The 13,185-nt window shown below is 38.5% G+C and overlaps 1 protein-coding gene and 1 non-coding gene across 4 annotated transcripts in view; both read left to right on the forward strand.

Moving 5' to 3' along the window:
* The window catches only part of POLA1 (DNA polymerase alpha 1, catalytic subunit), a 295,823-nt gene that overhangs the window by 40,516 nt on the left and 242,122 nt on the right, over positions 1-13,185 (forward strand). For 2 of the 3 annotated variants that reach the window (XM_036016711.1, XM_036016710.1), the window contains exons 21-26: positions 1,648-1,777; positions 2,267-2,386; positions 4,006-4,105; positions 5,370-5,494; positions 12,028-12,177; positions 12,598-12,720. In XM_036016711.1, coding sequence (XP_035872604.1) covers positions 1,648-1,777; positions 2,267-2,386; positions 4,006-4,105; positions 5,370-5,494; positions 12,028-12,177; positions 12,598-12,720 — 748 coding nt within the window. The remainder of the gene's footprint in view (positions 1-1,647; positions 1,778-2,266; positions 2,387-4,005; positions 4,106-5,369; positions 5,495-12,027; positions 12,178-12,597; positions 12,721-13,185) is intronic. The other variant, XM_036016712.1, reaches the window with a different exon arrangement.
* LOC114505865 lies at positions 4,733-4,862 on the forward strand. Its single transcript, XR_003685322.1, has one exon.

Consider the following 13,185-nt stretch of genomic DNA (forward strand, 5'->3'; position numbering starts at 1 on the left):
AAAATTGACACAAAATGTATATATTTACAGTGTACAACTTGATGTTTGATATACACATGCCATGTGAATTATTCACCACAGTCAAGCTAATTAACTTGTCACATTGCAGTTACTTTTTCTGTATGGCGAGACCATTAAAGACTTACTGTCTTAGCACATTTTAAGTATATGATACAATATTGTTAACTGTAGTCACATTGCTATCCATCAGATTTCTAGTATTTTGTATAACTGAAACTTGGCACTTATTTCTTAAATAAAGTTTTTTTCTACCCTTGGGCCACTCCTTGTTTTCTTCCCATACCTCCCAAGTCCTTGGATTGCTTCTCTTTCTGACTGCACTTTTTCTCTAGGTGATCTCACCGAGTCTCAGAAGTTTCAATTCCGTGTGGGTGCTGATGCCTCCCACCTGCATACCTTCAGCTTAGACCTCTCCCTTGAAGTCCAGACTCCTGTGTCTATCAGCCTGTTCTACTTGGTGTCTGATACGAACCTCCCGTTTAACTTGAGCCCCTGATCTGTTCCACTAGGTTCCTCTTGTGTCTTTCCTTTACTTATGGTTACTCTTTCTTTTTCCACACTGCTGGAAACCTCCTAAGTCATCCTTGGCCCCAAACCTCTGAGGTATTCATGATTCCTTTCTCTGATATCTCACATTCTTTCCATTAGGTAATTCTGACAGCTCTATCTTCAAAATATGTCTAGATCTGACCACTTGTTTTCTTTTCCATTGAACTCACCCTGGGCCGAGCCACTACCCTTCTTTCCCCTGGCTAACTGGGTGTTATATTACCTTTCTCACTGGTCTCCTTGCTTTTGCCCTTGACACTTTGCTTTCTGTTCTCAACCTCAGAACCAGATTACCCTGCTAAAGTTAAGTCACAGATGGCACTCCGCTTGAAATCATCCAGTGACTTTCTGTTTCAGAGTAAAAACCAAAGTCATATTATTTTGACTTACAAGGTCCTGTTCAGTGTGTCTCTGCCATTAACTCTGTCCTTATCTTCTGTTCTGTCATTCTGTTTCAGCCATTTGGTCGCCTTCCTGGTCCTAGAACTGTCAGATTCGCACTCAAAGGCCCCTGTCAGGGCCTTTGAAAGTACTGTTTTGTCTGCCTGGAATGTTCTTCCCTCAGATACCCAGTTATTCTCAGTGAACTCTTTGGTTCCCTAACTGAAAATTCAGCCTCTTCTCCTGATAATATTCCATTTACTTCTTATTTTTTTCTTTCTAGCTTAGCATTATATCACATACCATATATTGATATACTCTGTCTTCCCCATGAGGACAGAAGTCCCCTGAGGGCAGGATACCTGGCACATAGGAGGCAAGCGAGAAATATTTACTAGATGAATGAATGAATATTTACTAGATGAATGAAAGGATTCAGGTGGTTTTCAGGTTGCAGTTAACACGTAACTTTATCCTTGTGGGATTTTTTTGAGATTTGGAGAAAGGCACTGGGATCAATGTCATGAGTGAATTACTAGCTTTATACCAACCTTATTTTAAAATATTTCCAAAGCCAAGGTGACGTTGCTCTGGTTACCTATACCAGAAATTTTTGTAGTATTTTATGAAGTTCTGATTATAGCCATTGTTTCTTTTAATTACTTGATTCTGTTTCATTCTTACTTTTCTGTACAGTGAATCTTCTCATCTGTTGTACCTGTTGGAACACACCTGGAAAGATGCCAGGTTCATTTTGCAGATCATGTGTGAGCTAAATGTTCTTCCATTAGCATTGCAGATCACTAACATCGCTGGGAACATTATGGTAAATTTAACTTAGGGAGGGGGGAAAAGCATTTCCTGTTGAATTCAGTGTTTTCTTGGGGTAGTTGTTACATGATAATGAGTCTAAATTCATCCTTATAAAATGAGTAACTTGTATTCTGAAAGCTGGGCTTCTTTTGTAAAATGAAGAACTGGTTGGGAGAAGGGGAGTAAAACCAGGTGCAGTATGTTGAAATTTGGGTGAACATAAGGATCATCTCTAACATCTGGATGTGTTTCATTTGTGGAATGGTCCATTTGGGAGTAAAGAAATAGCCCGAGTTGTCAGTATTTTAGGCTCTCTTTGTCTCCTTTTAACTATAATGCTTAGAGAAAATGCTAGAAATAATTTAGTACCCTTAAAAAAAACAGCCCTTGTTAAGAGGAATGATTTTGAAGCAGGTGCTATGATTAAATTTACCAAGTCAAAGTTGCTCTTGTTTGTTGTGATTTTGAGCTCAAATTTCAAAAAAGAAATTCTGTTTAATAGTCTAGGACGCTGATGGGTGGACGAGCTGAGCGTAATGAGTTCTTGTTGCTTCATGCATTTTATGAAAACAACTATATTGTGCCCGACAAGCAGATTTTCAGGAAGCCTCAGCAAAAACTGGTTGGTCTAAAATTGTATGGTGTTTTGCCTTTTCTTATCCCCCCCTTTTATTACCTTATAGATTTTTTTTTTTTTTGCTGTGATAAAATGTGACAAAATAATTAATCCCCTGTATACTGTAGAAACTGAGTCAAGTTTATTCTGTTGTGTTTGTGTGGTCATTTCCTTCTCCACTTTTTCTCTGTACAGATAATAATTATGAGATAGGACCTTGGCTGGTGCGGCTCAGGGGATTGAGCGCTGGCCTGTGAGCCAAGGGGTCGCTGGTTCAATTCCCAGTCAGGGCACATGCCTGGGTTGTGGGCTGGGTCCCCAGTGGGGAGCACATGAGAGGCAACCACACACTGATATTTCTCTCCCTCTCTTTCTCCCTTCCTTCCCCCTCCCTAAAAATAAATAAAATCTTTTTAAAAATTATGAAATGGGAAATTCTTTGAGGGAGGCATTAGGTCTCTCTGATGGGTGACCATACATGGAAAGCATTTTGCCACCTTAGCCCTACCCAAAGTTACATGCCAATTATATCTTTTATTTCCTTAAACCTGTGAGCCTTTATTTTTGTGTTGCATTGTTACATTTTTACATAGTAGTAGGATTTAAGGTCACCACAGCCGGGTTTCCACAGTGGCCTCCATCACAATGGAACTAAAACTTAGCTGCTGTTCTATTGGCACTGATAGCAGTTGTTTCAGAATGGGAATTTAATGTTAAAATGGTTCAGGTTCTTGTATTTGCTTGTTTTATGTACATTATCACAATTGGTATAGGGACTATTGACTTGAGAAATTTGACTTCCACTGTGGCGTTGAATGTTGACAATTAACTACTTGGGAATAAATTTTCAGTGTGGACATATTTATTTAATTTATCTTCACCCAAGGACATTTTTTCATTGCTTTTAGAGACAGAGAGGAAGGAGGGTGGGGGGAGACAGAGCAAGCGAGCAAGAGGGAGAGAGACATCGATGTGAGAGAGACACAGTAATTGCCTTCTCATACGCACCCCAATCAGGAATGGAACCTGCAACCCTATGGTCCACAGGGACGTCGCTCCAATGAACTGAGCCACATTGGCCAGGGCTGGACCTACTTATTTTAAGGTGTCCATATTAATAATGAGAATAATGTTAATATCTACATAAACTAATTTTGTATTTTTACATCATGAATATTAACGATTTAAGGGGACTCCTACAATCTCAATTTTTACATAATATGAAGAGTTGTATTTCTAGTATCCATTCATTTTTAAAAAAGTGAGTTTCTATGAATTCAGAAAAATTTTAAAATAAAATTTGCATATTTATTAGCTCTGCGGTGTATTTGTTTTTGTAACTACCATGCTTGGCATTCTTTTGGCTTCATGAACAAATTATAATAACAGTCTTTCCCCACAGGTAGGACCATTAACTAAAAGTAAAGAATGTTTGTTAAACTGTATACTGCATTTGGAAAAGGAGGGGATCATAAAACTTCTTTTTTTTTTTTATTGTTCAAGTACAGTTTTCTGTTTTTTATTCCCATCCCAGCCAACTCCCCCAGCCCTCCCCACCTCCCTCAGTCTTCTTAATTAGATAATTAGTTGATGACTGGTGAAGTTATCTTTGCATTTGATATTAGGGAGATGAAGATGAAGACATTGATGGAGATGCCAATAAATACAAGAAAGGACGTAAAAAAGCAGCTTATGCTGGAGGCTTGGTATTGGATCCTAAAGTCGGTAAGGTTGGGCATTGAACTGGCTTGCCCTGGTGTTAAGGAATTTCTTAATGCAAAGTTAGGCTTGAGAAACTGGAAGACATGACTTATAGGTTAGCAAATAGACCTCAAATAACATTACATTGAATGGCAAAATCAAAAAGTTTAGACAGTAACCACCAAACTGAACATCTTTTATAACAGGAGAATAACTTTTTTTGTTATGAAATACAAAGAAGATGTTTTGTGGTACACAGAGTAGAAAATCTTTTTTTTTAGCATCCTAATCATTTTTAAGTGTACAGATGAGTGGTGTTAAGCATATTCACATTGTTGTGCAGGAATTAATGTGAATTTTATCAAGTAACTTGAGCTCTGAGTAGGAGACATTTTAAATTAATCTGTTGTAATGAAGCAGATCAGTAGTCCAGTTGTCCTTTGGTGTTAGGTAGATCTGGGCTTGAATTCTGGCTATATAAACTTGGGCTTCCTGTTTAACCTCTGTAAGCCTTCGTTTCCTCTTCTGTAAAATGGAGATAAGAATAATATCTACCACAGAGATTTAAAGACTAAAAGTGATTGTTTAGTGTAGTGCCCAGCACAGAGTAAGCTTTTAATATGTTTGTTGTTAGAATTATTGTCTTATTAGTGGACATTTACTTTTATTCAGTTTCTTCGTAAGGTGAAGAAAACTCTTTGTAAATGTCCTAGAGAAGTATAGTACCTTTCTGTTCACCATTTGCAAGTAAAAAGGGTGGATCGTTCCAGTACTGACATACGCATCTCTTATCCTGTTTTAGCACTGTTCGTGTATAGGTAACTGTACTGCTCATTTTATTCTTTGAGAGTTTGATAGTAAAAAAAATATATAGATAACCACTCATTGTGGTAGAGCTTGCTAAATATTTTTGGAGCAGAGGTGGGAGGGAATGCTTGCTTGAAGGAGAATTTCGCATTTTTTTGAAATAAATGTGTCTATAGTAATAGATACGGGAAGCTGTTTGCCTGTCATAATGGTGCCCTTTGGGAACTTCTGGGGAAGGAGCCAGTTGCAGCTGGTTTCAAGGCAAGAGAGAATCTCTTTTTGTGACCTGAGTTTTCACTCTAGTTCATGTCATTTTTTGTAGAGTGGTAAGGCTGACTCCTTTTTACTTTTCATCTACCTCAGAGCTCTGGATAGTATATTGTTTCTAATATACTTCAGCATTTAGTGCTTCTAATGTAATGTTTTTGGTTAAATCCGTTTTTTTTTTTAAAGACTTTATAATGTGGCTTTTTTATTGCAGGATTTTATGATAAGTTCATTTTGCTTCTGGACTTCAACAGTTTATATCCTTCCATCATTCAAGAATTCAACATTTGTTTTACAACAGTGCAAAGACTTGCTTCAGAGGTGCAGAGAGTTACAGAGGTTGGTGTTCAACTTGGGGCTCCTGAAACCGAGATTAAAAGTAGTACTTAAAGAAGAGAACCAAACGGGTTAGCATTTAGTTTTCTCTCCTGAAAGGTACATTATGTCCTTTCTTAGTGGTCCCCCAAAGGGGGGAGGGTTGGGTAGAAGGTCCCTCAAGGTATGGTACTTTTGTGCCTTTTTTATTTAACAGCTTTATTGAGATGTAATTGACATACCATACAATTCATACATTTGAAGTGTACAATTTAATAGCTGTTAGTGTACTCACAGAGTTTGCAACCTTCACCACATTTTACATTAGGACATTTTCATTACTCCCCAGAGAGACCCCCTACCTTCTACCGGTGACTTCCCTCACTCCCTTCACCCCTTGCAGGTCCAAGCAACCACCACTCTTTCTGCCTGTCTGGATGTGTGTGTTTTGGATATTTCCTATAAATGGAATCATATGCGATCTTTTGTGTGTGGCTTATTTCACTTAGCATACAGTTTTCAAAATTTGTGTTAAATCTTGAAAGTGTATTTCATTTCTTTTTACTGCTGAATATTTCATTATATGGAAATATATCACATTCGTTAATTTTAGAATCATCTTGTTAATTTATGCAGAAATAGCTACTGGGATTTTGATGGGCATTGTATTGGATCTGTAGATCAGTTTGGGGAGTATTATCATCTTAACAATGTCGAGTCTTCCCATCCATGAAAATTGGGTCTTTTCATTTATTCCTGTATTTAATGTCTTTGAATGATGTTATCTAGTTTTCCATGTACAATTCTTACACTAATTAAAATTAAATTTATTCCTAAATATTTCATCCTTTTTGATGTTACTGTAAATTCATTGTCTTGATTTCTTTTTTGTATTGTTCATTGCTAGTGTATAGAAAAATAACTGATTTTTGTGTGTTCATCTTGTATCCTGCAGCCTTGCTGAACTCATTCATTAGTACTAGCAGTTTTGTGGGTTCCTGAGGATTTTCTGTGTACAGAGTTATGTCATCTGTGAATAAAGATCATTTAAATTCCCGTCTGGATGCCTTATATTTTTTTTTTCTTGCCTAACCGCCGTAACTAGAACCTCCAGTACAATGTTACATAGAAGAGCATGAGCGGACACCCATGGCTTGTTCCTGATCTTTGGTGACAACATACAGCCTTTCACCATTAAGAATGATGCTGGCTATGGACTTTCCATAGATGGTGCTTCCTCAACCTGATAAAGGACCTTCTATTCCTAGTTTATTCTAGTTTGTTGAGAGTTCTTTATCACAAAAGGGTATTGTACCAACCTGCATTTCTGGGATAAATCCCACTTGGTCTTGGTGGTGTATGATCTTTTTTCTGTGTCGCTGTATTCAACTTATAAATATTTTGCTGAGGAGTTTTTTGTCTGCATTCATAAGGGCTGTTGGTGTGTAGTTGTCTTTTCTTATGTCTTTGGTTTTGGTGTTAGGATAATACTGGCCTGATAGAATGAGTTGGGAAGTGTTCCCTCCTTTCCTTTCCTTTTCCTTCCCTTCCACATTTCCCTTTCCCCTCCTTTCTGCTCCTTTCCCTTCATTTCCCCTCCTTTCCCTTCCCTCTTCCTCTCTTTTTAAGGTCTTGTTTGTGAGGGATTTGTATTAATTATTTAACTATTTTGTAGAATTTAACAGTGAAAATTGTCTGGTCTTAATATTTTTCTTTTTTTGATTACTAATTTAATCTCTTGTTGTAGGTTTTTGCAGATTTCCTTATCTGTCTATTATTGTTGTTCAGCTATAGTTGTCCCCATTTCCCCTCCACTACTCTCGCCTTCCCAATTTTCTTTTTGTCCTTGAGTCAGTTTCAGTTGTGTGTGTCTTTCTAGGAATTTCTCCATTTCATATAGGTTATATAATTTGTTGATATGAAATTGTTTATGGTATTCCTTTATAATCACTGTTACTTCTTTAAGGTCAGTAGTGATATCCCTCTTCTATTCCTGATTTTTGTCGCTATAGTCAAAGGTTTGTCAATTTTATTGGTCTTTTTGAAAGAAGCACCTTTGGTTTCCTTGATTTCTCTATTGCTTCCTAGTTCTCTGTTTCATTTATTTCTGCTGTAATCTTTATTCTTTTCTCTTCTTTATTTGGTTTAGTTTACCCTTCCTTTTCTAGTTGCTTAAAGTAGGAGTTTAAATGATTGATTTCAGATCTCCTCTTGTAATACACATATTTACAATGGTAAATTTTCCTATAAGTCCTGCCTTAGCTTCATCCGTGAGTTTTAGTATGTCAGTCCCCTCTCCCATATGTCAGCCATTGATCTGACTTCTATCACCATAGCTTCGATTTGCCTGTTCCAGAACTTCCTGTAAATGGAGTGACACAGTATGCACTCTTTTGTGTCTGGCTTTTTTGTTCAACATAGTTTTTGAGATTCATCCATGTTGTTGCATTATCAGTACTTATTTCCTTTCTACTGCTAAAGAATATCCCACACTTTATTCTCTTCAGATGAGCATTTGGATTGTCTTCAGTTTTCGGCTATTATTAATAAAGCTGCTGTGAATATTCTTATATAGATCTCTTTGTGGATGTATGCTTTCATGGGGGGGGGGTGGTCAGTATCTAGGGAGTGGATTTGCTGGTTTGTGTAGGAAGTATATGTTTGATTTCAAAGGAACCTGTCAGTTGGTTTCCTAAGTAGTTGTGCCATTTTACACTTATATCAGCCTTGTGTGTGAGTTCTTCCCCATCATCTTCAGCACTTGGTATTTTCAGTCTTTTAAATTTTTTCCATGAAAGCATTGCTTAATGATTCTACTCACTAAACAACCTTTTTAAAAGGATCTTTTTGAATTCTCTCACATGGATTTTAATCTAACCACTGATCCTTCAGTCAACACTTTTATGTAGGGCTTAATAATTTATATATAAAGCTTATACAATTGGCCCTCAGTAGGGAAATTGGTTAGATTTGATTCTGTGGCCATAAAAAATAAAAAATATAAATTAACATACTATCTTTGTATATGGTTTTTCTCTGCTTCTTTGTACACATGGCAGAAGATGTGTATTTGCTTCCTAGCTCCTGAATTTACATGTCTTTTAGTTCCATGCACTAAAACCAGTTCCTCCCACTGGGAGCTGGTTTTCAGTCCCAGTTCCATACTCTCAGCAGAGAGAATCTTGTAAGCTTGTCTAGTCCACTTGGTCCCATCAGCTGTGACCACAGGAGTGGGTTCATGGAGTACAAACATGGCTACTAAGGATGGGCCTTTCTATGGGGCAAAAGGATAATTTTACAGAGACAGTATTAGGTAGACATCTCCAAAAGGTGGGGACTGCATTTGATTAATGATATACTCTGGGCTCTGTCCTGCAACGGTGTCAGCGTTGTCATAATTATGATCTAGCATTCCCTCTCCACCGCTACTGTTTTATTTGAGCTTTCCAGTTTGGATTCTGGATATATAGTAGAATCATTTCAGAGTTGGAAGGGACCTTAGAGGTCATCTATGAAATACTATACATCTAGCAGTTTATAGGTTCCGTCTCGTTTTTCTGCGTAGTCATTTGGTCTTCAGAACAAACAGCTAGTGCCATGCTGTTGGTGGTAGAGCTGGCCATGGATTATAAATTTACTGACTGCAAATCTTTTCAGTGTACTTTTTATCTAACCTTCATAGTTGCTGTAAATAAATTGGAATGTATACCAAGATCTTTTTAAGAGGTTTTTTACCATCGTTTGCTATACTGGAAAAACAGTAAGCCCCTGCTACTATTGTAAGGTTGTTCATTGGAAGGTATTGATCTTTATAAAATTAGATATTTTGTAAAAAGCCGAGTTATCAAGTGGCATTGACTTGACATACTTTCAGCCAGGAGGTTTATTTTTAATTCTGAATCCTTGAAAGGGCAAATGTGTCTGGCTTTCCTTTGCAGTCTGTTAATAGAACTAATGGAAGCTTGAGAAAAATGGTCTAATGCTTTCCCTGCTGTAAATTTTAATACAGAAGACAGCTGGTTGCTTTTCTAAAATGTTGCTATTCTACTGGTTACCAAGCAATTTATAGATAAAAGGTACTACATATATGCTAAGGAATATATACAGGGATGGGAGAAAGTAGATTTACAGTTGTTTGTGTGGAAAATAATACAATGTTAATAAATAATATACAAGAATAATCTGTTTCATATACTTGCAACTATAGATCTACTTTGCCCACCCCTGTATGTGTTAACATTTAGAAATATCATGACCTATTTAAATGTGTTCCCAATTGCTAAAAGAAGTTTGCTCTGACAGACGTCGGATGTGCAAGAGGGCAACAGATGGACCCTGGGCATGTAGGCGGTGGCTGGCAGACCCTGGGCATGGGGTGGCAGCAGCCAGACCCAGTTGAGGTGCCCGAGGTGGCTGGCTGACCAGGCGGTCCCACATTCACACACAGATAAACCAGGCAAAATTGGGGAGCGAGATAAACTACGCAACCCAGAGTTCCAGCCGCCGGGAAATAAAGCCTCAAAACACGGATTGAAAACACCGGGGGGGGGGGGGGGGGGGGGTTGCGGTGTCGTGAGAGACTGCTAGCCTCACAGGAGAGTTTGTTGGAGAGACCCATGGGGTCCTAGAACATACACAAGCCCACCCGCACGGGAATCAGTACCAGAAAGGCCCAATTTGCTTGGGGGAAGCAGCAGAAGGCACTCGGATCGGACAGAGAGCGAGCAACCCCCGCTGTTCCTTCTCTGACCCCACCCCCGCGTACAGCGTCGTCATCGTAGCACAGCGACGTGGACTAACCGGTTCCGGAAATCGCCTGAGGCTCCACCCCTCACTAGGTAACAAGCGCTACGAGACAAAAAAAAAAAAAAAAAAACCCAAACGAAAGGACAGATGAAACCCCAGAGCAAATACAACTGTCAATGAGATAGCCAACCTATCAGATGCACAGTTTAAAACATGTGATCAGGATGCTCACAGAATCGATTGGATTTGGTCACAAATTACATGAAAAAAATGTAGGTTACACTAAGTGAAATAAAGGAAAATGTATAGGGAATCAATAGTGATGGGAAGGAAACTGGGACTCAGATCAGTGGAGTGGACCAGAAGGAAGAAAGAAACATACAACCTGAAAAGAATGAAGAAATATGAATTCAAAAAAATGAGGAGAGGCTTATCAACCTCCAGGACATCTTTAAATGTTCCAACGTCTGAATTATAGGGGTACCAGAAGGGGAAGAGGAAGAGCAGCAAGTGGAAAAGTTATTTGAGCAAATTATAATAAAGGAGAACTTCCCCAATCTGGCAAAGGAAACAGACTTCCAGGAAGTCCAGGAAGCTCAGTCCCAAAGAAGTTGGACCCAAGGAGGAACACACCAAGGCACATCATCATTACATTAGCCAAGATTAAAGATAAGGAGAGAATCTTACAAGCAGCAAGAGAGAAAGAGACAGTTACCTACAAAGGAGTTCCCATAAGACTGTCAGCTAATTTCTCAAAAGAGACCTTACAGGCAAGAAGGGGCTGGAAAGAAGTATTCCCAGTCATGAAAGGCAAGGACCTCCATCCCAGATTGCTCTATCCAGGAAAGCTTTCATTTAGAATGGAAGGGCAGATAAAGTGCTTCTCAGATAAGGTAAAGTTAAAGGAGCTCATCATCACCAAGCCCTTATTATATGAAATATTAAAGGAGCTTATCTAAGAAAAAGATAAAAAATATGTATAGTAAAATGACAGCAAACTCAACAATTATTAACAACCACACCTAAAACAAAACCAAAAACTAAGCAAATACTAGAGCAGGGACAGAACCACAGAAATGGAGATCACATGGAGGGTTAGCAACAGGGGAGTGGGAGAAGGAGAGGGGGGGAAAGTTATGGAGAATAAGTAGCATAGATGGTAGGTAGAAAATAGCTGGGGGGGGCAGGAATAGTATGGAAAATGTAGAAGCTAAAGAACTTATGACACATGACCATGAACTAAAGGGGAATGTGGGTGGGACAGGGTATGCAGGGTGGAGGGGAATGAAGGGGCAAATGGGACAACTGTAATAGCATAATCAATACAATATATTTAAAATTGCTGCTTTTATGTTTAGACTTTTATTTTTTTTAGTCTAAAACATTTATAGTAATTGCTGTGATTTTCCATAGAAATTACAGCATTTTGTTTGGTAGTATACATGACTTAAAACAATAGTTGCTGTTTTTTTTTAATCCTAGAGGCCTCTCTTTTAGTGTTTTTATTTTAAAAACAATTTTCCCAAACATGTTTCTCCTCAATCGTGTTGAAGAGAAGAGAGGGCATGTGCAAAAATTCACCCCTTTACATGATGTCAACATTTCTCATTACCTAGAGGGGTGGGAGATACTGGGCAGTATTGGCTTGGTCTGCAACCTGTTGTGCTCTTTCTTTACCACCCATGTATTATAGACCTTTACAAGAAAGTAGTTTTTCAAGATGTGATCATGAGGTAAAGCTTCCACAAAGTGTTTTAGAAATGTATTTCATGAAAGTTTGATTTGTCTGAAATTTCTGTTGTGTTCATCAGGATGAAGAACAAGAACAGATCCCTGAGCTGCCGGATCCTGGCTTAGAAATGGGCATTTTGCCCAGAGAGATCCGGAAACTGGTAGAGCGGAGAAAGCAAGTCAAACAACTAATGAAGCAGCACGATTTAAATCCAGACCTTGTTCTTCAGGTATAACTTCACTAAGAGACATCTGAGTGACAGACTCAGCTTTCAGAATTTGATTATCTGGCAATGATTTAAACATGCTGCTGTGGGCAAATGCATGAGTGCCTGTTTTACATTCGTGGGTAGAAAACCATTCAAGAACAGGAAAGTGCCTCAAAATGGAAGGTGCCTCTATTTGCAAAACTGTATTTGGGCAAGATTCTTCTGACTTCAGGAGCTTTGGGGATTATGTTTACTCCATTCTAGGAAGTCAGGGAAATCGTGGCTCTGGGAGGACAGGTTGGGTGTGTTAAGAGTTCTTTTTTTTTTTTCCCCAGGGATATTGAGGGTTTCTCCTCACTGGTCATTTAGAAAGACATCTAATGTAATGCTTAAGCACTTGAAAATATTATTGTTTGTCTTTTGTCCTTGTGTGGCCTGCAGTATGACATTCGACAGAAGGCTTTGAAGCTCACAGCAAACAGTATGTACGGCTGCCTGGGATTTTCCTACAGCAGATTTTATGCCAAACCACTGGCTGCTTTGGTGACATACAAAGGAAGGGAGGTAAACGATGTAACATTCACATCTCTAAAAATGAGAGTGTCCTTAACTATATGTGTTATAATATGTGAGAATCCAGCTTGTTGCTTAGTTAGTTATACAGCTTCAAGAACCCCATTTTCTAGGACAAATTTGAGAGAGATGGGCTTTTAGATAATGATTCATTCATTCATCCATTAAGTAAGTGTATGCATGTATTTACTGAGTATGTACTGTGTGCCAGACATTGTTGTAGGCATTGGGGGTAGAGTGTCCTGCCCAGCATAAAAGGCTCCTGTATCCTGAGGCTTACATTCTGCAAGGGCAGGGGTCATAGAGGTACATGTGATAGGGACTTAGGGTGGGGACAGGATAGTTTCAGAAAACAGACACTAAGTGAATAAATAAATACAAAAAATAACTGAGAATATGATAGAAGTAAACGCTGTGCAGATAATAAACAAGGTGGTAGGTTAGTTAAGATGGCTA

This window comes from Phyllostomus discolor, chromosome X (genome assembly GCF_004126475.2).
Source record: "Phyllostomus discolor isolate MPI-MPIP mPhyDis1 chromosome X, mPhyDis1.pri.v3, whole genome shotgun sequence".
Taxonomy (NCBI): Eukaryota; Metazoa; Chordata; class Mammalia; order Chiroptera; family Phyllostomidae; genus Phyllostomus; species Phyllostomus discolor.